This window comes from Lepidochelys kempii, chromosome 19, assembly GCF_965140265.1.
Source record: "Lepidochelys kempii isolate rLepKem1 chromosome 19, rLepKem1.hap2, whole genome shotgun sequence".
NCBI classification, from domain to species: domain Eukaryota; kingdom Metazoa; phylum Chordata; order Testudines; family Cheloniidae; genus Lepidochelys; species Lepidochelys kempii.
In genome coordinates, this window is record NC_133274.1 from 14533964 (window position 1) to 14558652 (window position 24689).

General features: G+C 47.0%; 1 protein-coding gene across 1 annotated transcript in view; it reads right to left on the minus strand.

The window, feature by feature from the left end:
• Positions 1 to 9465: 9465 nt before the first annotated feature.
• The window catches only part of LAPTM5 (lysosomal protein transmembrane 5), a 42182-nt gene continuing 26958 nt past the window's right edge, over positions 9466 to 24689 (minus strand). The window contains exons 7-8 of the mRNA XM_073317709.1: positions 11511 to 11603; positions 9466 to 10149 (exon numbers count right to left, since the gene is read on the minus strand). Of these exons, the coding sequence (XP_073173810.1) occupies positions 10075 to 10149; positions 11511 to 11603 (168 nt within the window). The 3' untranslated portion in view covers positions 9466 to 10074. The remainder of the gene's footprint in view (positions 10150 to 11510; positions 11604 to 24689) is intronic.

Below are 24689 nucleotides of genomic sequence, written 5' to 3' on the forward strand. Positions count from 1 at the left end.
CACCAAGCCCTGCGTGTGCCAAAGCCCCCGCACAGCGCTGGCACAGGGAAGCCTCTCTGCCCCTCAACTAAGAGTGGAGCGGTGGTGGGGAACTGATCTGCAGCCTCTTCATGCCCCGAACCTACAAGCTCCACAGCAGCCCCCGGGGCAGGGGCTTAGCACCCTCTTCACCTGCCCTACCCACTTACCCTGGGTCCTGCCGCCAGGAAGCGTGGGGCTGCTCCTTCCTGTAGGCACCTGCCCCTCCCTGCTGAGACACCTCTCTGGCCAGGTTTGCTGAAGCCCCTGCAGTCAGGTTCCCTGGGCTCTGGTGCACAATACATCCATAGGGCTTAACCCCTTCCTGCCCATACTGTAGCCAGAGGAGGCTGGGTAATGTTGGCAGCCAGCAGCAACTTGGAGGTGTTAGCTGCCTTTCGACACTGTGAGGGCAGGAAGGGACAAGCCGCTTCCAGCAGGGGGTGGGGGTGGCGGGGAGGGGCAAGAGGAGGAGGGGGTGCAGAGATCAGCTCTGCAAAGACAGGAGCCAGGTCACCCTTTCCCCACCCCTCCTCCCCTGAGACTGGAAGCCGCTCCTGTCCCTTCCCTCCCACAGTGCTGAAAGGAGGTTGCTGGCCACTTTCTGGTGTGAACCCTGGCAGAAATATGGGAGGGAGGGCATGTGATCCTTTGTCCCCCACAAGCTATGTGTTGCCTTGGAAAGACGAGATGCCAGGTACCAGGAGAGGTGGATCCATCCTGGGGGCCCAGCCAGGCATAGAGGGAAGAGAGCGCCGGGCAGGGAGGGTCAGCTCAGTCGGTCACACACTCCTCCTTTGAAAGAGAGGTGTAAGGGAGTGTGTGTGTGTCACCTCTCCCGGTGGGGGTGGGTGGGAAGGGGTGTGTGTGTGTCACTCCTCCCTGTGTGAACCCTAAAGCCTTAAAGATAAGAAGGTAAATTAAAATAATCCAACTACACAGTCTTTCTTTTTAAGAGGGGCTCAGTCAACCTGATGTTAATTTGAATGTTTGTACTGCATAGTTCTGATTGATTGCCATTGGACTCACTTGAATACGAGTAATTTTACTCGGTGTCCCGTATTCAGCATAGGGAAATATGGACACCCTAACTATTGGGGCTAGCTGCAGGGTGAAGGTAGAACCCTTATTTGTATTGATTTTGGTGTAACTAATAATAGAGGCTGTAAGTGCCCTGACACATCATTAATAACACACTAAAACCCCAGCAGCATTAACTCATTATATCAGCAGGAATCAGAAGCCAGAAACACCACCCTTTCATCATCTGGGAAACCCACCATCAGCCTTCTTCGAAGGCCAGGTGAACAGATGGATTTATGACAACTCAGCCCTTATCACAGAGCAGACACTATTGCTTGGGATTTTAAAAAACGCTTAATTTCCTGTGTTATTTATTATTATTATTATTGCCATGGTTATGTCAGTTCTATTGTGAGGCAGTTCTCAATCCACTGGCCGTGCATCCTATCCCTCAAACCCTGGCAGGCCAGTGGTCCATGGCATTTACAAACCCGTGTTTTCTCCTCTCCTCTCCATCTGTTACAGATGAATGACAGACTTCCACTGTTGTTTGGACCCTCCATGCCTGCGCGGGTAGCTTAAGATGAACAGGATAAAGGTCTAGGAGCCTGATCCTGTAAGGTGCTGAGCCCCTTGTTGGGAACTGAGGGTCCACAGCACCTCCCTGAGTCGCTCATGGTCTTGCCACACTCAGGGCTGGGTTCCCAAAGATGCTTTGATGCCCAAGTCCCAGTTTTAGACACCTCTGTGATCCACAAAACTCCCACTCAGCATGTTAAACCATGTTAAACCATGTAGGTATCTCAACTCACCTGGTGCCTCAATTTTCAGGGTAAAATTTCCCTGTTTCTGCTCCGGGGCATGTGCACTGGTGCCTCCCTCTAGGCACCTGGAGGTCTGTCTCTCACCCCAGCCCCAGAGTGATCCAGCAATCAGGGGAAGATGGGCAGAGGAGCCCCGTCTCATGTGTCGGGCCTGATCCAGGAAGCATGCTCATAGGATGCCTAACTCCACATAAAACTGAGCAGCAGGGGAGGATGCAGTAGCTTGCCTTACAACCTTTAGCCCAGCAGTTGGGGTACCCATGCAAGCTATGAAAGACCCCCCCCCCCAGTTCAAGTCAGTCCGGGGGTGCTGGAACAGTTTTTTTAGTGGGGGTGCTGAGAGCCATTGAACCAAACTGTAAACCCCGTTTATAATGGAATCCACTTCAAGCCAGGGGGTGAGGCAGCACCCCCAGCACCCCTTGCTCCAGCATGTATGCAAGTCACCCCTCTTTCTGAGGGGGAAGAAAGGATTTCAGTGGAGATCTGCCACTTCTCAAGAGAGTGCCACTGGGCCATAGAGTGTCTCTCACTTTTTCTCTGGCCTAATTAGCATTCAATTAAAGTGTAACAGCTTCAATCCAAGAGACTGTGGGAAAGCTGGGTCAGAATCTCTCATAGCTCAGGGGTTAGCACGCTCACCTGAGAGGTAGTAGAGCTTTCTTCAAATCCTACCACCCTCTCAAACAGACAAGGGGCTAGAACTGGGGGGGGGGGTCCTCCTCACCCCAGGTGATTGCCCTGACCCCAGGGCTAAAAGTTACCTCAGCTGCTTCCTCATCACTGTGTGTGCAGATGGGCAGGTGCCTCCCTCTATTTGGCAAGACTTAGGTGCCTAAGCCACCTGACTCTAAGAGTAGGGTTCCCATTTGCAGCTCTCATGCAAAGATAGGTGCCTGCCTGCAGCCTGGATTTTGGTGCTGAACTCTATGAGAGGGGAGAGGTTTCTCATGCGCCCCAGTCATCAGCATCTCCTGTTGGCTCGGGAGGGATAATGATACTTCATTTTACCCAGGCTTCATCTGTCTCCTCTCTTTCTTTATATAAGGGAAAGTCCCTGCTCCAAAGAGGTTATTATGCAGACAGTCCTATGGTATGGAGCCAAGCTCCACACCTTTCTTCTTTCCTGTTTTGGAAGTGGGAGTTCCTCCTGACACACACACTCCGTTTTGATAAAGTAGCAGGTTCCCAGCCTGCAGTCCTGTGAGCAAAGTGTTGCTTTTCTGGAACTGAGCCATCTCTTTACAAAAATCCCCATTTTCCAGGTGGAGAACTGAGACTCAGGGTGATTACATGATTTGCTGCAAGTCATACAAAGGTTTCAGAGTAACAGCTGTGTTAGTCTGTATTCGCAAAAAGAAAAGGAGTACTTGTGGCACCTTAGAGATGAACCAATTTATTTGAGCATAAGCTTTCGTGAGCTACAGCTCACTTCATCGGATGCATACTGTGGAAAGTGTAGAAGATCTTTTTATATACATGCAAAGCATGAAAAAATACCTCCTCCCATCAGGAGAGTGGGATGGGAGGAGGTATTTTTTCATGCTTTGCGTGTATATAAAAAGATCTTCTACACTTTCACCAGTATGCATCCAATGAAGTGAGCTGTAGCTCACGAAAGCTTATGCTCAAATAAATTGCTTAGTCTCTAAGGTGCTACAAGTACTCCTTTTCTTTTTAAGTCATACAAAGAGACTATGGGAGAGTCAGGCACTGAACGTAGATCTCCCAAGCTCCAATCTAGTGCCTTAGCCATGAGATCCTCCTGCTTATAAAATTGATTGATTTTCCTTTGTTTAACAAAAGAATCTCAGTGCCCCATCAGCTAAACCACTCTCTGCACTGAAGAACTGCGGTGCATTCTTCTTTTCTTTCAGAAGCAAAATGTGTGAAGGTACCAGGTTAAGAGCTATGTGCTTTTCTCTGTGAGCTGCATTCTCACTGCCTGTTGAAGACATTCAGTTCAGAAATAGATCAGTAGTTAACAACAGAACAACAGTAGCACATTAAAAAGACTCTTTGATCAGACTCAAACACAGCACTGAGGGCACCATAGTTTGACTCATTAACAGCCTCACGGCAGCTCACATTTCGTTTGTGTTGGCCAATTCATCTAACATTTCACCAAAACCAAAATCATTTCCTGTCTAGCACCCAGCCTCTGCCCTGACTGGAAATGCACAAGAAATCTATGCATTTTATCAGATTTCATGGCTCTTCTGAGGGACTATTTTCAGTTCTGGATATAAATTACTATTCAAAGCAGAGCCACCGTCTGGCTTCCTAAAACCCACCAAACATCAGGTCCATTTATAAAGTCAGGTGCTCTGGTCTGTGTTGGAACATTTGAATCCTCTTAGGCTATGCAACAAAATCCATCTCTGTGTGTGATATAGCCAACAAATTTTAACAGCTTTATTGTGGCAGATAATTAAGCCAAGAGGTTTAGGAACTCTGAACCCTCTTTCAGTAAAGAATAGTCGGGAGCACAATTAGTGGTGATTTAATTTAAGGTAGGATATTGCACCATTTAAATTTTGGATCCATGGGAATATGCTCCTATGGAAGGATGATTAATAGATTCCAAGGCCAGAAGGGACTATCATGATCATCTGGTCTGACCCCCCTGAATAGCACAGGCCAGAGACCTTCCCCAGAATAATTCCTAGCAGGGCACATCTTTTAGAAAAACATCCAGTGGTGAAGATGCTCCACACTTGGACTGCTGTGATGCATCTTCCAACCCTGCCTCAGTGCTGGGGTACAGTGATGGGTGGTTGCTTTAGGGCTAGATTGCGCCTTTAGGTGCAGCACGGAGCCCGGGACAGCGTATAAGCTGCATCACCCTCAGAGTAGTCCTGGGAGGCATTGTGCTTCAGAGACACGGCTCTGGATCACAGCTCCTCCCCAGTGACCTATATTAGCAGTAAACGACTACTTGCCCCACACTGGCTCAGCATGTTAGGAAGGCACATTGCACAGTTAAGGCACAAAGATTGCACATGCATGGGGTCCACAAGGGGGAAGGTACTCAGCATATGTGCCAAGTTATACTCTAGCCCTTAGAGATTAGCTTGACATATTATTAGCAAGACTGTAAGATCTTCAACTCCTAATAGCCTCCGTTTAGCTAGTCAGAAGTCCCAACCAGGGCCCCCTTCCCAAAGTATTCACTGAGTCTCAGTGTTTTGAGCAAAAAAAAAAGGAGTACTTGTGGCACCTTAGAGATTAACAGATTTTGAGCATGTCCCATCCCTGTCCCCGTATCAGTCCATTGCACAAAGACTCCTTGAGTCCTGGCTGCTACAGAATAGTGGTCCTGGCTGCTACAGAATTTTATTTCTCAGCTGCCCTGATGTTGGCTCCAGACCGGGGAACTGTTTACCTTCTTGGTGATTATTTACCTTCCTGGCATGGGAGTGGCTGCCAGCTTTGCTGTTATTGTGTTGGTTTGTCTTTAAGATTGCAGGAAAAACAAATGATTAAACTGGGAAACCTGATGTTTCTTGCTGGCTTTAGCCACAGGGTGTGAGTGCAAGAGGACCTGCTAATCGCAAAAGGGGTAAGATTAGCTGGCATTGAGGGGAACATACATTTAGACGGGGAATTCTATTATTTGTTTTACTTTAACCACTAGATTCCCGACCTCAGATCAGGGTGCCATTGGGCTTGGTGCTGTACAAACATATGGTAGGAGACAATTCCTGGCCTAAAGCACTTACAATCTAAACTGGCCATAGAAGTATTATTATCTTCATTGGACAGATTGGAATGATGCATAGGGAGATAGTTTCACCTCAGTCTATACTAACGCTGGGAATTGTACTCCAATTTCTAGCTTCTGGCCCAGGCCAGGGGCTTAACCATAAGCCCATTCTTCCTCATAAGTATTGCACTGGTGAAAACATAGAGGACCAAAACTTACTAGCTTTACTCCACTTTTACTTTGTCAGAGCTCCAGTTGCAGCCAATGGGAGTTTATGCCTGTGCAAGGCCAGAATAAAATGTGTGCATGGACTTCAGGATGCAGCCCATATACTGTAGACGATAGCAGGATGATTATTACAGGATAAATTATATGTTATATTCAGTAACAGCCAACAAGTAGGCTGTTCCCCAGCAAGAAATGAAAGGGACATCCAGAAGCTTCATGGAAAGGTGACAACCTCCATTGGGGGCATGGCCGGACAACTGGTCATGTTGTTACGGTAGTTATGGGTCTCCAGGTGAGGTGCACTGAGCACTCTGGGTAACATTGTCAAAAGGCCTTAAGTCACTTAGGTGTCTAAGCCACTTGTGGCCAGACTGTCAAAGAGATTTAGGCACCTGCTCATGTAGATAGGCGTCTAGTAGGATTGTCAAAAGCCCTTAAGCAGCTTAGGTGCCTAACTCCCCTTTCCGTCACCACTCACGCTTTTGCCAATCACAGTAGGTGCTGATCTGCATTATTAGGAGCCTAAATAGCTTCGACACTCTGGCCTTTAGGCTCTGCTGGATATTTTACTCCACGTCAACAGTGGCATTAACCTGCAGCCACTTCAGCAAAGGAACAAAGTGTTGTTATCCCCTTGCACAGATGGGGAAACTTGAGGCCCAGAAGGTCCACCATATAGTGTACTCCCTAGCAGACCTGGTTAATTTTTTAACCCTCTGATAGATGGGCAGACAGTTTAGTTTTGCTGTCTACAGCCAATAATGGTGCAAACCAAACCTACTGGAGTTATCCGTGGGGTTTAAGTACTAGACTGTTTGCACTGATGTAAGCTCTTTGGGGCAAGGACTGTATTTTTGGGCTGTGTTTGCACAGCACAGTGAGGTCCTGGGACTGCTAGTGGCTACTGCAGTATACATAATACACACTAATAATAGTGCTTGAGCTAAACACCTGCTCTCCCAATGCACAGCTGAAATATTGTCTGTAGCCTTTTCTGCAGACTAGCCCCTCCTCAAGCAGGACAAAGACCCATCTCCCAGCCTAGGTATGATGGGTATAAATCTCTTTCACAACATTTGTATAGAGCAGTGGCTCTCAACCTGTCCAGCCTACAGCACCCCTTTCAGGAGTCTGATTTGTCTTGAGTACCCGCAGGTTTCATCTTACTTAAAAATTACTTGCTTATAAAATCAGACATAAAAATACAAAAGTGTCAAAGCACACTATAACTGAAAAATCGCTGACTTTCTCAATTTTACTATATAATTATCAAATAAATCAATTGGAATATAAATATTGTATCAAGTATTAGGAGGGTAGCCATGTTAGTCTGTATCCACAAAAACAACAAGGAGTCCAGTGGCACCTAAAAGACTAACAGATTTATTTGGGCATAAGCTTTTGTGGGTAAAAAACCCACTTCAGATGCAGATGCATGGTGCATCTGAAGCAGTGGGTTTTTTACCCACAAAAGCTTATGCCCAGATAAATCTGTTAGTCTTTTAGGGCCCCCGGCTCCTCATTGTTTTTATAAATATTGTACTTACATTTCAGGGTATAGTATATAGAGCAGTATAAACAAGTCATTGTCTGGATGAAATTTTAGTTTGTACTGGCTTTTTATGTAGCCTGTTGTAAACTAGGCAAATCTCTAGATGAGTTGATGTATCCCCTGGAAGACCTCTGTGTATGCCCCAGGGTACACATACCCCTGGTTGAGAACCAATGTTATAAAGCTCTATCAGCTAGCCTGAACCTGCTCTGTTCTCTCACCTTGCCCTGAATATTAAGTCTGATATGTTGAAGCATTATATCGTGTTTGTTGCTTTCCTCTGAGCTCTTTCCTGTTTGTCTTTGGTAGTTGGAGACTGATTCATTAACGAGCCTTTTCTATCCAGGAGACCAGGCCAAATCCCAGATACAGAAGTCAGCACATGCCTGATGCCAATCATTCATTCACTGCCAGTTCAAATAGATATCTGCTGAAGGAACGCTTTCAGCCACACTGGCATCTAGTTTATAGGGGAGGGCATGAACAAGCAGCAATACACCTGCAGATTGCTAGGAAAGCCAGAACCTCCTCTCTGCTGATTTCTAGGACTAAATTCTGCTCTCAGACACGTGTGCAGCAGGTTGAATTTGGTTCATAAATTTGGGATTTTTCATTTAAATTCAATGAGATTTGCTCTCCTAAGGTGCTTTGAAAATCCCACTTTTAAAGAGCTGTTCTAATCTAAACAGTTAGTGTATGGGGATCTATGTTTATTGTCTCTCAGTGTTTTATGTATCAAAGGTGATCAGTTTAAAAGTGAAAAGATTTTGTTGTGACTGCCAAGCCTGCAAAGTTCTCCTGGGATGTTTGGGTCAAGCTGGGTTTGTTCCATTTCATGCATCCTCACCAGCAATGAGTTCTGTGGGTCAAAATGGGTCCTTAGCAACATATGGGCAACCCCATTGTCTGTAGCTGATGTCTTGATGATGTTATTAGTAATAGTATTAAAATATCGCCTAGAGCTCCCAACGAAGATCAGGACTCCCTCGTGCTAGGTGCTGTACAAACACATAGCAAGAGACAGTCCCTGCCCCAAAGAGCTTGAAATCTCAATAGATAAGAAAGACAAAAGCTGGGAAGGGAAGCAAAGTTGAAGTGACTCATGTCCACAGTCACACAGCTGCAGAGTCAGTTGGAAATTTTTTGACTCTATGTTCTCCATGGAAATGCACAGATGAGATTAGCATGATTTGGAGTGTCACTCGTACAGCTGGGCAAATAATTGATTTTTCAGTGTGGTGGCAGTTCCGGGTGGGTAAAAGGTGCAGGTCAAAGCAATCTGGACTGCCCGGTGAATTGAAGAAATCCATTTTGTGTTTGGATTGGGGATTCCAGCCTGGGTCTTCCTAACCCCCAGACTAAAGACTGTATGGGGGATGGGAGGGGAAGAAAACAGTGTCACCAGCACCACAACCACTTCTTCCTTCTCCTCTGACTGATTCGGGAATGGCCAAAACTATTTGTGTCAAATTTGCACATAGTGTTGGGTTGACCAAAACTGCATTTGTCAGAGAAATAAACTAAATGTCTGAAAAAGTTCACCCAGGTCTAGCTACTTTATTCCTTTATTGCTTGCTTGTGGTCCTACTTGCAAACATGATTAGCTATAAATGGAATCTTATTACTTGGGGAATCTTCTCTCTATATTTTGCTAACTTAAGGGGAAAAATAAAATTTTAACTGATTTTAACTCCCCTTAGCTCTGCAGAGCTAACACTGCTCTGGGAGTACGAGCAGGAGTCTATTTCCCTTTCATGCATTGTCAACAGCACTGGGTAATACATTCCGATCAGTTTCCCCTGTGCAACTTTAATTGATTGCTAAAGTGTATCGAAAGCACACTTTGGCTGGCCAGATCTTTATCCCTGGAAATGATGTGCAAGAAGGAAAAAATCTGTCTAGACTCTCAGATTGTTTAGGAGTTTGCAGGGCCAGCAGTTAGAATCTTTTTACTTGCAAATGATGCCCATCTGATCTGGAGTCAGTGAATTAAAATAAACCTAAAATCCCACAATGGCATTTTTAATAGAGTTGCTTTTAAGAGGAAAGCTGCTCATTTGCTATGTTCCTCCAATTGCAAGGATAGCACTCTACAGAAGCCAGACAGCCAGGGATTGAAGCCATTAGCTTTTTATTTAAACTCATTTTTCAAATCACACAAGAAAAGCAAAACCACAAAGACTTGGAAGTGTAAAATGGCAGAGCAATATTGTAACGATCCCAGCGCTTCCAACAGCCAGATCACACACTCTAACTCAGTAGCATAGGCTGGCAGGCTGAGCACTGCACTGCGGTTCACTCAGAATCACCTGCCTTTTGCTGATCCTTTTCCCATAGGACTTCATTAAAAGCTGCTAAATTTCAGAATTGGGCTCTCTCAGCAAAAAGCTTTTTTCGGTTCTATTTCCTACTCTGCAGGTCCAATTCTTTTCTCAGCTAGAGAGGTGTAAATCGGGAGTAACTCCTTGGAAGCAAACCGAGCTGTGCTGGGATGAAACCAGCATTAGAGGACAATCAGATCTGACACTTCTATTTTCACAGCAGAAACTGAGGTTCTTATGAGCTCCAAGTCCGTTGAACCAGAGTGAGTCTGGTGCAATATAAGCACGCTATCACAGTAACAGAGGCATTATTCAGTGAGGCTGAGTATCTGCCAGTTGAGGCACAAGAGCTAAGAGGCATTCATAGCAGCAGAGACGTCTTCCCATCTCAGTGGCTGGGGCTTAAACTCCTGAGTAGGGCGGTGGTGACTCCTTGGAGGACAGTTCTACGGCTTCCTCGTATGACGGCAGCATGACCTGGGAGGAAGAAATCATTAGAGTCCCAGACTTGCTCTGGAAACAGGAAAATGTTTCGATTGGATTTTACCTACTGTGTAAAAAGGAGGACTTGTGGCACCTTAGAGACTAACCAATTTATTTGAGCATAAGCTTTTGTGAGCTACAGCTCACTTCATCGGATGCATTCACCGAATGATGTAGCTCACAAAAGCTTATGCTCAAATAAATTGGTTAGTCTCTAAGGTGCCACAAGTACTCCTGTTCTTTTTGCAGATACAGACTAAAACAGCTGCTACTCTGAAACCTACCTAGTGTGTGTTTCTTTCCCCAGGGCAAAGGAGTGGGGCGGGAGTGACAAGGCTTATATGAAGGACAGAGGACTGGAAAATGAAGGCATGTGGTAAGGGCTGAATCCAGAACCTCTGAACCAAAAGACAGAAAGCGCTACAGCCTGAGCTAGATGACCCAGCTCCGTTAGTGCAACAACAGTAGCAAATTCATAAGCCTCTATGTAGTCCAGCCACAAGAGTCAGAGTCACGGTGTCTGGACTCCACACTCCCCTGGCTGGACAGTTATCAGAATTGGTTGAAATTTCCAATTTGAGACACAAAAACAACAAAAATGTTTCAACTCAATTTTTCACAATTTTTTTTGAGGGAGGGTTTTTTTTTGTGGGGGGTAGGGAGGTTACTGCTTTTCAACCATCTTGACTATCGACCTATTTTTATGGCGTGTCCTTATGTTTTTGGAGTGGCCTTTCAGCAGCTACACACAGAATCCCAGAGCAGCTTCTGCTAAAATGGTCAGCTGTGAAACACTTGAAAATATTCCAGTTAGACTTTGGCATTAACACCCTATTGAAATGAATGGGGAAGTATCACAGCTCGCTTAGATGCCTATCCAGCAAAGTACTTACCTTTGAGTTTAAGCATGTGCATAGTACTGAGTACAAGCAGGAGTCTATTTCCCTCTCGTGCATCATCAACAGCACTGGGTAACACATAGTCCTAACCGTAGCGAGACTGCTTATATTCTCCAAGTTCAGCACGTGCTTTGCTAGGGCAAGGCCTTAGAACAACTGATTCAGGCTGCCCGTAGATTCAGCAAGACAGCTCTGCATTGGTTCACATGCAGTATCTTCTATAATGGAGAAGCCTTGATTCAGCACTACAATATTCCAGTTTTTCATGCATCCCAGTGTAACTCCACTGACTTAAATCGTTTTACACCACATTAAAACTGGAGTAACGTGGGGGTGAATCAGAGCTCTAATGGTGGTTAATGGAAGCTTCAATTCTGCCTGCTGCTGTGCCCCATCTCCATCCAGACCCTGCCTTTTAGTGATGGACACCAGGAGCTGGCATTCGGAACTTCTCACCTTCTCAGAAAACTCTGGCATGACTTTCACCTCCTCCCTCTTGCTGCCTTTAATGTACTTGTAGCATCTCAAGACGCATTTGAACATGCAGGCCTGAAAATCAAAGGGGAAAAGAGGTCTGTCCTTGCGTTACTGCCTTTTCATTCCTGACAACAATCAGTCACTGCTGTACTGCCCTAGATCTGCCACTGAACTGCTGCTATTCCTTTGAATTGGAGGCCCTGAAGTACTGCCCACCACACTCTCTGGAACCCTGATGCAGCTGTCTCACCGTGGGTCCATTGCTCTGTTGAATGCCCACCTCTGAGTGGCCCAAGGAGTGCCAAAAGCTCCCTAAAAGTGTGTGTGTGGAGGCGCACCGATGCCTGAACCATGCCCCCATCTCCTGCACTGCCCCTTCCCCTGAGCCCCTGCATCATTCCTTCTCCCCAAGCCCCCACCCTCGCACCACGCATTCGCCCCAAGATCCCGCCCTTGCACTGCTCCTTGTGCTGGAGGCCCACCCTTGCACTGCTCCTTCCCTCAGGCCCTGCCCCCACCCCACCTCTTCCCCCCAAGACCCTGCCCCCCCCCCCTCCTGTTCCATCCCCCCTCCCCCATCGCTTGCCCTTACAGCCGGTGAAAAGTGATGGGACCATGGCCCTCTGGCACCCCCTATTCTGGTGCCCCTGCCACACCGGTCTTGATTCTGCAAGGTGACATGGTTAAAGTCAAGCAAGTGCTTTCAGGCTTTGATGGATCAGGGACAAGATTGGCCAACAGAACTGAACCCAAAATTGGGAGGCAGGTCAATGTATTTTTCTTTGATTTTTTTTCCTGAGTGGGGCAGTCGCCCAGAAAAAGCACTGTGGGCCATAACCTTTGCCTCTCAGCCCTCCAGGAGAAACACGAAGGACACTTTCCATCAGGAATGGACCTGAAGTTCTGCCCATTCCATTTATTATACTTTCATTAGTTCCACTTTTCTGGTAAAATAGCCTCTGGCCTTGGAGAGTTTTACAAGATGAAATAAATAGAGTTTTTCTAGGAAAATGAATCAATTGACAGACTGTGACACAAGACAACGTACCGTATTAAATAAACTTTTGCTTTACTATGTGCAGTGAGGCAAAGTCATGCATCTCTTATTTTTATTGGCGTGTTTTTTAAAATGCACTTTGGAATGTGCTTTGAAATAAACCCCAAACTGAGTGTCAGAAAAAGACTAAGGATGGGATTTTCAAAGGAGCCTGAGGGAGTTAGATGCCCAAATCATAAACCACTGAGATAAATGCACTTTTCTGGGACAACGCAGATCACAAAGCTGAGGCCACAGCATGTGGGAGCTGAGACCAAACATTCTCAGTCAAGGGGATCCAGCTGTGGTACAAACTTCCAAAGGAGATCAGGTGAATCCAGAGCCTGAGCATCTCTAGGAAATGCTGCAAAACCCTCTTCTTGGAAAGGCCTTTGTGCTGTAACAATGGCACTTCACAACCCTGGTGTTAGGATATAGATATTCAGGCCTGTCTGTAAAGGCCTATATTCTAAGAATTTAGGTGTATTCTTATCACTTAGCTACTTATAGAGGTATAAAAGAAAGAATCAAAATCACTGTCTGCCGGTGTAAGGGCCTTCTCTTACTGTGACAGTCTGAGGCCCTGTGCTTAGGCTAAGGCCTTTGGCTAAGCAGCAGAGGCAGCCATAAGCTGGGAAGCGAACGGTCACCTCCTCACATTCCAAACTAGTCACACTGAAATAAGGTGCTATTGGGCTGTTAGGAATACAATCCTCTCCTGATAGTGCCCATCACCTCCAGAGAAAGGGAAGTGCCTAGAAAATGTAAAAGGAAACTTAGTTTGATAGCATCCTGTCTGGCAAGAACTCACTTATCAATAGCTGGGATGTGAAATCCTCACTTCTGTATTGTTTTGTCATTATAGTTCCCACTTTGCTATTGTTTGTCTGTATAATCTCTGTCTGGTTCTGTGATTGTTCCTGTCTGCTGTATAATTAATTTTGCTGGGTGTAAACTAATTAAGGTAGTGGGATATAATTGGTTAAATAATCATGTTACAATATGTTAGGATTGGTTAGTTAAATTTCAGTACAATGATTGGTTAAGGTATAGCTAAGCAGAACTCAAGTTTTACTATATAGTCTGCAGTCAATCAGGAAGTAAGGGGGGGGTGGGGAATGGGAACAGGGAAGGGGGTTGGGGAAATTGGAATCATGTTTAGCTAAGGGGGGTGTTGGGGACACTGAGGCATGGCCACTAGGTAACTCGAGGGGATGGAAGACCACGAGTGTCGATGAAGCCCGCTCGCACTAGGCCCAGGTGTCCTTGGCCCCCCTTCCCGCCTGGAGGCACTCGTAGCAGCTCTGCGTACTATGCCCAAGTGTCCTTGGCCCCCCCGCCTGGAGGCACACACAGCAGTTATGCTGAGAATCTGCAACAATATGCTGCGGAGTCAGACTGCCTGAAACTAAGCAAGGCCACACAGGGGAGATATGGAAGAACAATGCTGAATAAAGCAGCTTTATGTATAGTTTAACAAATGATACAGAGAACCAGGGAACTAGCCGGGAACTGGATTGGCTGGCTATATGGATACTTAGGGCAGCTTGCTATTGGATAAGTATGCTGGGAAAAAGGATGTATAAAAGCCTGTGTAACTTCCTGCTCTGTGTACAGGATTTGACATTCAAATCTCCCTGTACCTTTTTGAAGCTTCAAATAAACTTTTCTGCTTCTCCACCCCGTTGTGATTATTGGGTGTAGCACACCGGGTACCGAACCAACTTAAGCTGTTGTTCAGCCTCTCAGCACTGGGTGCCCGCAACAGGGGGGGAATGGGAACAGGGACACAGGTAAGGCTCTGTGGTGTCAGAGCTGGGAAGGGGGACACTAAGGAAGGAAACTGGAATCATGCTTGCTGGAAGTTCACCCCAATAAACACGGAATTGTTTGCACCTTTGGACTTCAGGTATTGTTCCTCTCTGTTCATGTGAGAAGGACCAGGGAAGTAAGTGGGTGAAGGAATAAGCCCCCTAACATCTTGGTGCTGTGACTCGGATGCATTGCATTGGATAGGTGAGTGGCAGCCTGTAAGTCCTGCTCCCCAACAGTCCGTGCAGCTGCTTGGAGGGGGTATAGCGAACTCTCGTGATGGTAGTTGCGGGTTCTGGCAAGCCAGGGTAAAGGATTTTTTTGATAAATGGTTAAGGAAGAACCAGGGCCCATACCAGGTGCAGGGGTCAACCTGGGATGAGATTAAAAAGGAAATGGAGGCAGTGTTAGGGGACCCAGAGGGATGGGGGGTGGCTGAGGAGCCTACCCTCCTTTGGTATATGGGTAGTGGAAGAAGGTCCCTACCCATGGGGACTGAATGCCTTACAGGGAAAGGAGGCACTTCAGCGTGCTTGTGAGAGGTTTGAAGTAAGGGCAGCATTATGGGAAGCTGCCGGGAATCTTTCAAGTTAGGTGCTGCTTCAGCAAGGGCTGCCGAAGGGTTGTAAATTAGTTAGGGGTGGTTAAAGATGATTTGGCACAACAGGGTTTAAAGTCAAAAGCAGAGTTAACAGATGACCTTTAGAGACTGGAGCTGGGACTTGGTCCTGGGGGAGTGGACAGAAAGAAGTTTCAAAGTGCAAAATGGCAGGGTTTGCAGGAGCAGGTAGCAACCCCCACTCTTCTCCCAGAGCCAGAATGAGAACCTGGGGATGAGGGTTCCCAACTGTTTCAACCCGGGGAGCCTACTCTTGGCTCAGAGCTAACTATATCCTTTTCTTCTTTTCCTTCTTTTTCTCGGTTTACTTAATTTGCTGCTGGTAGCCTATACTTTAAACTGACCTGACAGGCTTAATTGGCTTCTTTCCACCTCTTTCCCCTCCTCTCCCCCCACCTTTCCACACTTTTGTTTTTCTGAAGTTTTAATGGAGGGTATTTTGGATACTTATGTGAAAAGGTTTTGTTTATTTTGGACAAAGTATGACGGAGGTCTGCTGTATTCCACTGGAATTTTTGGAGTAAAAGATCCATGGGCATACATGGAGACAAATGTTTTACTGCTTCTTTGAACAGTCTCAGGGTGAAGACAGCACAGGTTAAGGCATCTGTGTGGCAATAATTGTACTTGGTGGCTAAGTTACAGACAAATTGCACTACCTTAAAGAACTAACTGTAGGAGTAAGTGATTTAAAGAAGTGAGTGAAAAGTTACAAATACCTTTTGCAGGAATTGATAATACAGGGTTTGCAGGAAAGTAAACATTTGGGAGTTGTGGAAATGGTAAAAGGTAACTGTTGTGAAGATGTTAAAAGAGTAACAGTTGTGGTGTTACAAGAAGGAAGTTTTTGTTTAATGATAAAACCCAGTTATATAAATGTAACTGTATGTGCAACTCTGTGCAGTCACATTGGATGGAAGCTTGGTAATTAAATTATCCAAGGGGATCAGGTAGAGTGGCTACTACCACAACTATGCTTCTGTCCCCAGAAGACTTTACAGTTATTCTGAGGGAAAATGGGCCCTTTTCCCACAGAAATGGTCTATAAGGGATTGCTGCAGGCAGCAGGCGGAGAGATAATCTTATCAAAATTATTTGACTATTGGGTAATGTAATCAAAATCACTGAAGGAATGTAAGGGCTTTCTATTGGAACTTAACTTGGCTGCCCCTGGTTGTGCCCAGTTGTCCAAGATGGGAGTGTAATCGGGGTACAGTTGTGTAAAAAGGAGTAATCTGATTACCTGTAAGGTATTCACCATCTTGATTACAGAGGTGATTCTTTTACTTTTTCTTTAATTAAAATTCTTCTTTTAAGAACCTGATTGCTTTTTCATTGTTCTTAAGATCCAAGGGTTTGGGTCTGTGTTCACCTATGCAAATTGGTGAGGATTTTTATCAAGCCTTCCCCAGGAAAGCGGGTGTAGGGCTTGGGGGGATATTTTGGGGGGAAGACGTCTCTAAGTGGGCTCTTTCCCTGTTCTTTGTTTAACACGCTTGGTGGTGGCAGCATAAGGTCCAAGGACAAAAAGTAAGAGTTTGTACCTTGGGGAAGTTTTAACCTAAGCTGGTAAGAATAAGCTTAGGGGGTCTTTCATGCAGGTCCCCACATCTGTACCCTAGAGTTCAGAGTGGGGAAGTAACCTTGACACCCCCTAACACCTGTCCCTGCCTGCTGCTCATAAACCCCACCATTGACACCCCTTCAACGCAATACGCCCACCCAACGAACCAACCAAAACAATTACCCTGAAACAAATCAACCAATGCCACCCTCCGCCCCCACAGATCCCACCCTTAGCAGAGTCTTTACCCCAAAAAGGGAAAAGTGCCAGATGCTCCATGAATTCCACTAAGGACTTTGCTATTGATTTTACATGGAATGTGCTATGCTAGTGAGTGGCAGTATAATACCCTGAAATAGAGAGGGTGAGAGAGAGAGATACTCCATTGAAATTCGGAGGGACTTGAGCACCTAAATTTCTTAGATTCCGTTGCAAACCTCGCCTATTGGACAGAGCCTGCAATCCATGATATCAGCCCCACCTGGGATATCTGCACTAGAGGTGATGATGGAGTTTGCCTGAATTTCAGCCAGTTTCAGAGACAGCGGACTCTTCCCCTAAAAAATCTGACTGTGTCTGAAAATGTCAGGTATGCCCAGGTTAGGCTCTGAATTCTGGGTCATCCGTTCTTAAGATCACTCAGGGAAATATCAGTTTGCAAATAAAGAAGGAAGCAAAATTCGAGGCCTGCCGCTATGTCCTTAAAAATGGAGTTCGAAAGGGGGTTAAAGTAGGACGAACCAATATGGAGCCCAAATCATAGAATCATAGAATCATAGAATATCAGGGTTGGAAGGGACCCCAGAAGGTCATCTAGTCCAACCCCCTGCTAAAAGCAGGACCAATTCCCAGTTAAATCATCCCAGCCAGGGCTTTGTCAAGCCTGACCTTAAAAACCTCTAAGGAAGGAGATTCTACCACCTCCCTAGGTAACGCATTCCAGTGTTTCACCACCCTCTTAGTGAAAAAGTTTTTCCTAATATCCAATCTAAACCTCCCCCACTGCAACTTGAGACCATTACTCCTCGTTCTGTCATCTGCTACCATTGAGAACAGTCTAGAGCCATCCTCTTTGGAACCCCCTTTCAGGTAGTTGAAAGCAGCTATCAAATCCCCCCTCATTCTTCTCTTCTGCAGGCTAAACAATCCCAGCTCCCTCAACCTCTCCTCATAACTCATGTGTTCCAGTCCCCTAATCATTTTTGTTGCCCTTCGCTGGACTCTCTCCAATTTATCCACATCCTTCTTGAAGTGTGGGGCCCAAAACTGGACACAGTACTCCAGATGAGGCCTCACCAATGTCGAATAGAGGGGAACGATCACGTCCCTCGATCTGCTGGCTATGCCCCTACTTATACATCCCAAAATGCCATTGGCCTTCTTGGCAACAAGGGCACACTGCTGACTCATATTGAGCTTCTCGTCCACTGTCACCCCTAGGTCCTTTTCCGCAGAACTGCTGCCTAGCCATTCGGTCCCTAGTCTGTAGCTGTGCATTGGGTTCTTCTGTCCTAAGTGCAGGACCCTGCACTTACCCTTATTGAACCTCATCAGATTTCTTTTGGCCCAATCCTCCAATTTGTCTAGGTCCTTCTGTATCCTATCCCTCCCCTCCAGCGTATCTACCACTCCTCCCAGTTTAGTATCATCCGCAAATTTGCTGAGAGTGCAATCCACACCATCCTCCAGATCATTTATGAAGATATTGAACAAAACCGGTCCCAGGACCGACCCTTGGGGCACTCCACTTGATACCGGCTGCCAACTAGATATGGAGCCATTGATCACTACCCGTTGAGCCCGACAATCTAGCCAGCTTTCTACCCACCTTGTAGTGCATTCATCCAGCCCATACTTCCTTAACTTGCTGACAAGAATACTGTGGGAGACCGTGTCAAAAGCTTTGCTAAAGTCAAGAAATGCCAAGTGTGACGCTTTAAATTCAGGCCTGCAGCCAACTACCTCTTGTAATTGCAGGGTGGCAGAGGGCAGTTTTATTGGTGGTTAGAAACCCAGTTAAAACCATCTTTCAGCCTAACAGCAGGATGATGGAATGTAAGCCATTCCAGCCAGGCCAAAGGGAGTTAGGCACATATCTGCCATCCAAATTCAATGGCGTTTGGACACCTAACTCCCTTAGGTGCCTTATGAAATCCCAACCTAAAGCTCCTTTGCATTGTGGATGAGGGTCCAACTGGAGGGTGCTGTCAGCTGTCGGGCAGTTTGGTTAGGGGTCAGGGAGCTTGTCCTAGGAGTTGTGGGACTCAGGAGGTTGTGAGCGCTTGGTGGGAGGAGGATGAACTGGATGATGTGATGGGGTATCCCATCTGTATCCCACCCCCAGCCCTGACAGGGTTAACGAGAGGCCAGTTAGGTTACCTGGCATCACCTGTGAGAGTGAAGGCCAGCAGGGGAAGGGTTGGGATACAGATAAAGCCAGGACACTGAAAGCAGAAAGAGGACTGCAAAGACAGGAGCCTACAGCTACTCCTCGGGAGGAGGGTGGTCACTCAGAGAAAGCCAAGTGGGAGGGGAAGCACTGGGATCCTGCCCTGGAGTAAAGGGTCTGACACAAGGCTAGGAGGGAGTGACGGCACCATGGGAGTAGGGTAGGCTCCCATGGTAAACCCAGAAGCTGGAAAGAAAATGTAGAGAAGGCTAAAGTGTAGGAAGGAGCTCAGGGAAAGATGAGGACTGAGGACCTGGATTGCTGGTTATAGGGTCCCTGGGCTGGAACTCGGTATGGGGCAGGCTCGGGTTATTCTGCCAGTCCCTGGCTTAGTGGCATAAAGGCCTGAGCTGGGGCTGAACACCAGCTGGAGACGACATTCAGACAATTGGACTCCATAACCCTGGAAAGGGTGACCTGGCCGGAGGGCCAAGTTACCAGCAAGGGACCACTTGACACAGCGAGAGCGGGATTCCCTGACCTGGGTGCCAGGAGGCATGCTAGGCAGGAGTGGGGCCTTGTGCAAGTCACAGGAGGCAAGGAAAGGGCTGAGCACTTATCACTAGTTGATGGACTGGTGGAGGGAGATGGGAGCTATGGGAGAGTGTAGGGAGCTGTGAGTGAGGAGATGGGGCTGGCCAGGTCTATGACATTTGGATCAAACCCCTCACTGCCCAGCCATGAGAACAGGACTGACCCAGCAAACTGGAACAATCCCAGCAGATTCAGGATCTGGTCACTCTAGCCATTGAGGAAGAGAGAAGCATGAGCACATGTATCTGCACACACTTATTTGCAAGGAAAAGGCTTGCAGGGCATAGACCTGTGGGGGTTGCTCAGAGACAGGTCTGGCCCTCAGTGTCACTCAGAGCCTCCACACTAGGGTCTCATTCTATATGTCTACACAGCCGACGGAATCGAGCCTCCCAGCCTGGGTCGACAGACTTGAGCTCATGTTACTGTGCTGAAAATATCTATGTAGACAGCGTTTTAAGCTCCAGCTCAGGCTGAAGTCCATCCCTCTCCCCAGGCTTCAGAACCCAAGCCGCATCATCTACACGGCTACATTTAGTGCCATGGTGTGAGCTCAAGTCTGTTGGACCAGATGATTGCATGGTCTGTGTAGATGTACCAACTGAGTGAAACTGTGGAGATGAACCTGGGCAGGAAAGGTAAAATATTGGCTGCCTTCTTCTTTCAGTGCCACAGGCAGCTGGTGCATAGAACATTTCTGGCATGCTCCATCTATCCTGGAAATATGGAGCTATAATGCTCACAACCCAGAAGCAAGGAGTCTCATCTGGTTAGGGGACAGATGGTGCTTGGCCATGGGGTAGGTGGACAATAGGGAGAAAGTAGGGGGAGCTTCCCCCTCCTTACATCCCCCCACAAAGGGACCAGCAACAATTGCAGTCCCTTCTAGCACCACCAGGTGTGCTGACCACCCCAAAGAAGCGGGAAGGAGCCTACCAGACAGGTCAGAATAGCTTGAACATCCTTCCAGGAGTGCTCTTGGAGAGTGCGGATCCCACTGATTTCAGCAGGAGCGGTGTGCGTGTATCTCAGGGCAAGATTTCACTCTAGCTGTATGTACAGCCCAATATTATAGGCCTTACTCTTCCTTCAGGCAACTGACTTAATCTGCAGTAGGACAAACTGTAGCCCTTTAAGGTCTGCGCCTTGCTGGGGTGCTGACGGTGCCTAGCAACTGACAAGAGCAGGCCCTGAACCTGTGAAATCTCTACAGTCTAGGCCCCTAGAGCAACAGAATCAAAGCAAATGTGCTCTCTCACCCAGACACACCAGAGGTTTTTCAGGTGGATTCCACAGGAGATCTGACACAAGCTCTTTGGTTTCTCTCCCCCGGCTATATCAAATATTGCTCATGACCTTACCGGAATGTTTAGAAGGCCCAAACATGGTCACTTCAGCACTTCATTCAGCTCCGACTCTTGCTAAAGTTGCAGGGAGTTAGCTGCATTTAATCCTAAAACCCAGGCAGCATTCTAAGTGTAGTTGTCTGCATCGTGTTTATAGGCCCCTGCTCTGATTTGCAGACCCCCGGGTGCTCAGAGCATGGATGCCAAAGAGCAATAGCTGTGCGGCTCAGTTCCTTGTCAGACTTACATTGCCACTTGTAGCTCCACTAGGCAGTGAAACGAGCACCAGGCTCACAGTCCCGGTTGGTTACCCAGTCTCTTCAACCCATCCAGCAGCACAGCACCAGCCGCAGGGAGAAATAATACAGAGCAAGCCCCAGGAGCCATTTGGGGAAGCCAAGGTGCTGTCAGCCATAATGGGACATGGCTCTACACCACCATGCCCAGATAGCATTGGACTGAATTGAGGGGAAGGCGTGCCAGGAGCACGGCAATTGCGGTGAATGCATGTCATGTAATTCTCATTGTTGGCAATCTGGCAATGGGCTGAATCATAGAATATCAGGGTTGGAAGGGACCTCAGGAGGTCATCTAGTCCAACCCCCTGCTCAAAGCAGGACCAATCCTCAACTAAATCATCCCACCCAGGGCTTTGTCAAGCCTGATCTTAAAAACCTCAAAGGAAGGAGATTCCACCACCTCCCTAGGTAACCCATTCTAGTGCTTCACCACCCTCCTAGTGAAAAAGTTTTTCCTAATATCCAACCTAAACCTCTGCTACTGCAACTTGAGACCATTACTCCTCGTTCTGTTATCTGCTACCACTGAGAAAAGTCTAGATCCATCCTCTTCGGAACCCCCTTTCAGGTAGTTGAAAGCAGCTATCAAATCCTCCCTCATTCTTCTCTTCCGCAGACTAAACAATCCCAGTTCCCTCAGCCTCTCCTCATAAGTCATGTGTTCCAGTTCCCTAATCATTTTTGTTGCCCTCCGCTGGACTCTTTCCAATTTTTCCACATCCTTCTTGTAATGTGGGGCCCAAAACTGGACACAGTACTCCAGATGAGGCCTCACCAACGTCGAATAGAGGGGAATGATCACGTCCCTTGATCTGCTGGCAGTGGCCCTACATTTACATCCCAAAATGCCATTGGCCTTCTTGGCAACTGTTGACTCATATCCAGCTTCTCGTACACTGTAACCCCTAGGTCCTTTTCTGCAGAACTGCTGCCAAGCCATTCGGTCCCTAGTCTGTAGCAGTGCATGGGATTCTTCTGTCCTAAGTGCAGGACTCTGCACTTGTCCTTGTTGAACCTCATCAGATTTCTTTTGGCCCAATCCTCTAATTTGTCTAGGTTCCTCTGTATCCTATCCCTGACCTCCAGCGTATCTACCTCTCCTCCCAGTTTAGTATCATCTGCAAACTTGCTGAGGGTGCAATCCATGCGATCCTTCAGATCATTAATGAAGATATTGAACAAAACCGGCCCGAGGACCAACCCTTGGGGCGCTCCGCTAGATACTGGCTCCCAGCTAGACATGGAGCCATTGATCACTACCCGTTGAGCCCAACAATCTAGCCAGCTTTCTATCCACCTTATAGTCCATTCATCCAGCCCATGCTTCTTTAACTTGCTGGCAAGAATACTGTGGGAGACCATGTCAAAAGCTTTGCTAAAGTCAAGGAATAACACATCCACTGCTTTCCCCTCATCCACAGAGCCAGTTATCTCATCATAGAAGGCAATTAGATTAGTCAGGCATGACTTGCCCTTGGTGAACCCAGGCTGATGGTTCCTGATCACTTTCCTCTCCTCTAAGTGCTTCAGAATTGATTCCTTGAAGACCTGCTCCATGATTTTTCCAGGGACTGAGGTGAGGCTGACTCGCCTGTAGTTCCCCAGATCCTCCTCCTTCCCTTTTTTAAAGATTGGCACTACATTAGCCTTTTTCCAGTTGTCCGGGACTTCCCCTGATCACCATGAGTTTTCAAAGATAATGGCCAATGGCTCTGCAATCACATCCGCCAACTCCTTTAGCACCCTCGGATGCAGCGCATCCGGCCCCATGGACTTGTGCTCGTCCAGCTTTTCTAAATAGTCCCAAACCACTTCTTTCTCCACAGAGGGCTGGTCACCTCCTCCCCATGCTGTGCTACCCAGTGCAGCCGTCTGGGAGCTGACCTTGTTCATGAAGATGGAGGCAAAAAAAGCATTGAGTACATTAGCTTTTTCCACATCCTCTGTCACTAGGTTGCCTCCCTCATTCAGTAAGGGGCCCACACTTCCCTTGACTTTCTTCTTGTTGCTAACATACCTGAAGAAACCCTTCTTGTTACTCTTAACATCTCCTGCTAGCTGCAACTCCAAGTGTGATTTGGCCTTCCTGATTTCACTCCTGCATGCCCGAGCAATATTTTTATACTCTTCCCTGGTAATTTGTCCAATCTTCCACTTCTTGTAAGCTTCTTTTTTGTGTTTAAGATCAGCAGGGATTTCACTGTTAAGCCAAGCTGGTCGCCTGCCATATTTACTATTCTTTCCACACATTGGGATGGTTTGTCCCTGTAACCTCAATAAGGATTCTTTACAATACAGCCAGCTCTCCTGAACTCCTTTCCCCCTCACGTTATTCTTCCAGGGGATCTTGCTCATCAGTTCCCTGAGGTTTTCAAAATCTGCTTTTCTGAAGTCCAGGGTCCGTATTCTGCTGCTCTCCTTTCTTCTCTGTGTCAGGATCCTGAACTCGACCATCTCATGGTCACTGCCTCCCAGGGTCCCATCCGCTTTTGCTTCCCCTACTAATTCTTCCCGGGTGTTGAGGGGGTGTTGAACTGCCCATGCCTGATCTCATGCTAATAAAGAACTAATAGTCATAAGAAATGACACCGACAATTGATTTTTAAAGTACGTTAAAAATCCCCACCTGCCTCCCATCCCACACCATCCCTGCAGATTTGTTTCTGATAGCTCCTCTGTGCTTTTCCCTGTGGGTGGTGGAGGGGAAGCTAGTTAGCTTTATGATACAACATATTTAAGTCTTCATCAGACCCAGGTATCTATTAGTGTACATGGCTGGGGAGGAAATATACGGCTCTGGAAGGGGATGCTCTGCAATTCTGGCCCTCTGTTTTCCTCCTCTCCTGTACACCCGTCATCTCCAGAAAAGCCTGTATAGCATTGCTTGAACAATAGGCAATAATTTTAATAATACCAACAACACTTTGCATCTCTAAAGCTTTCTTCATCTGAGGATCTCAAAGCACTGGATAATGATCGCCTCTCCCTGCCCCAGGGATAGATAAGTATAACATCTAGCACTTTTCATCTGTAGATCGCAAAGCACTGCCCATCTTTAATATATTTAGCCTCCTGTGCTCCATTTCACAGATGGGTAACTGAGGCTCAGAGAGGCTAAGTGACTGGCTCAATGTCACACAGGAAATCTATGACAAAGCAGGGAACTGCACCCACGTCTTCTACATTGTAAGCTAGTGCCCTCACCACCGGGCCATCTGGCTCACTTTGCACATGGGAAACCCAAGTCACAGAGTGGTTAAGTAACTTGCTACAGGTCACCCAGGAAGTTAGTGGCATACAGTGGAATAGAACCCATGACTATGGCCCTACCAATTTCATGGCTGTGAAAAACATGTCATAGACCATGAAATAAGCCCTTCCCCATGAAATCTGATCTCCCTGTTGCTTCTGGGAGTGCCCCAGCCAGGGGGCTCCTAGCTGCAAGTCCCTGCTGGGTTGGGGAGAGACAGGACTTGTCCTTCCCTTGCATGGCAGCTCT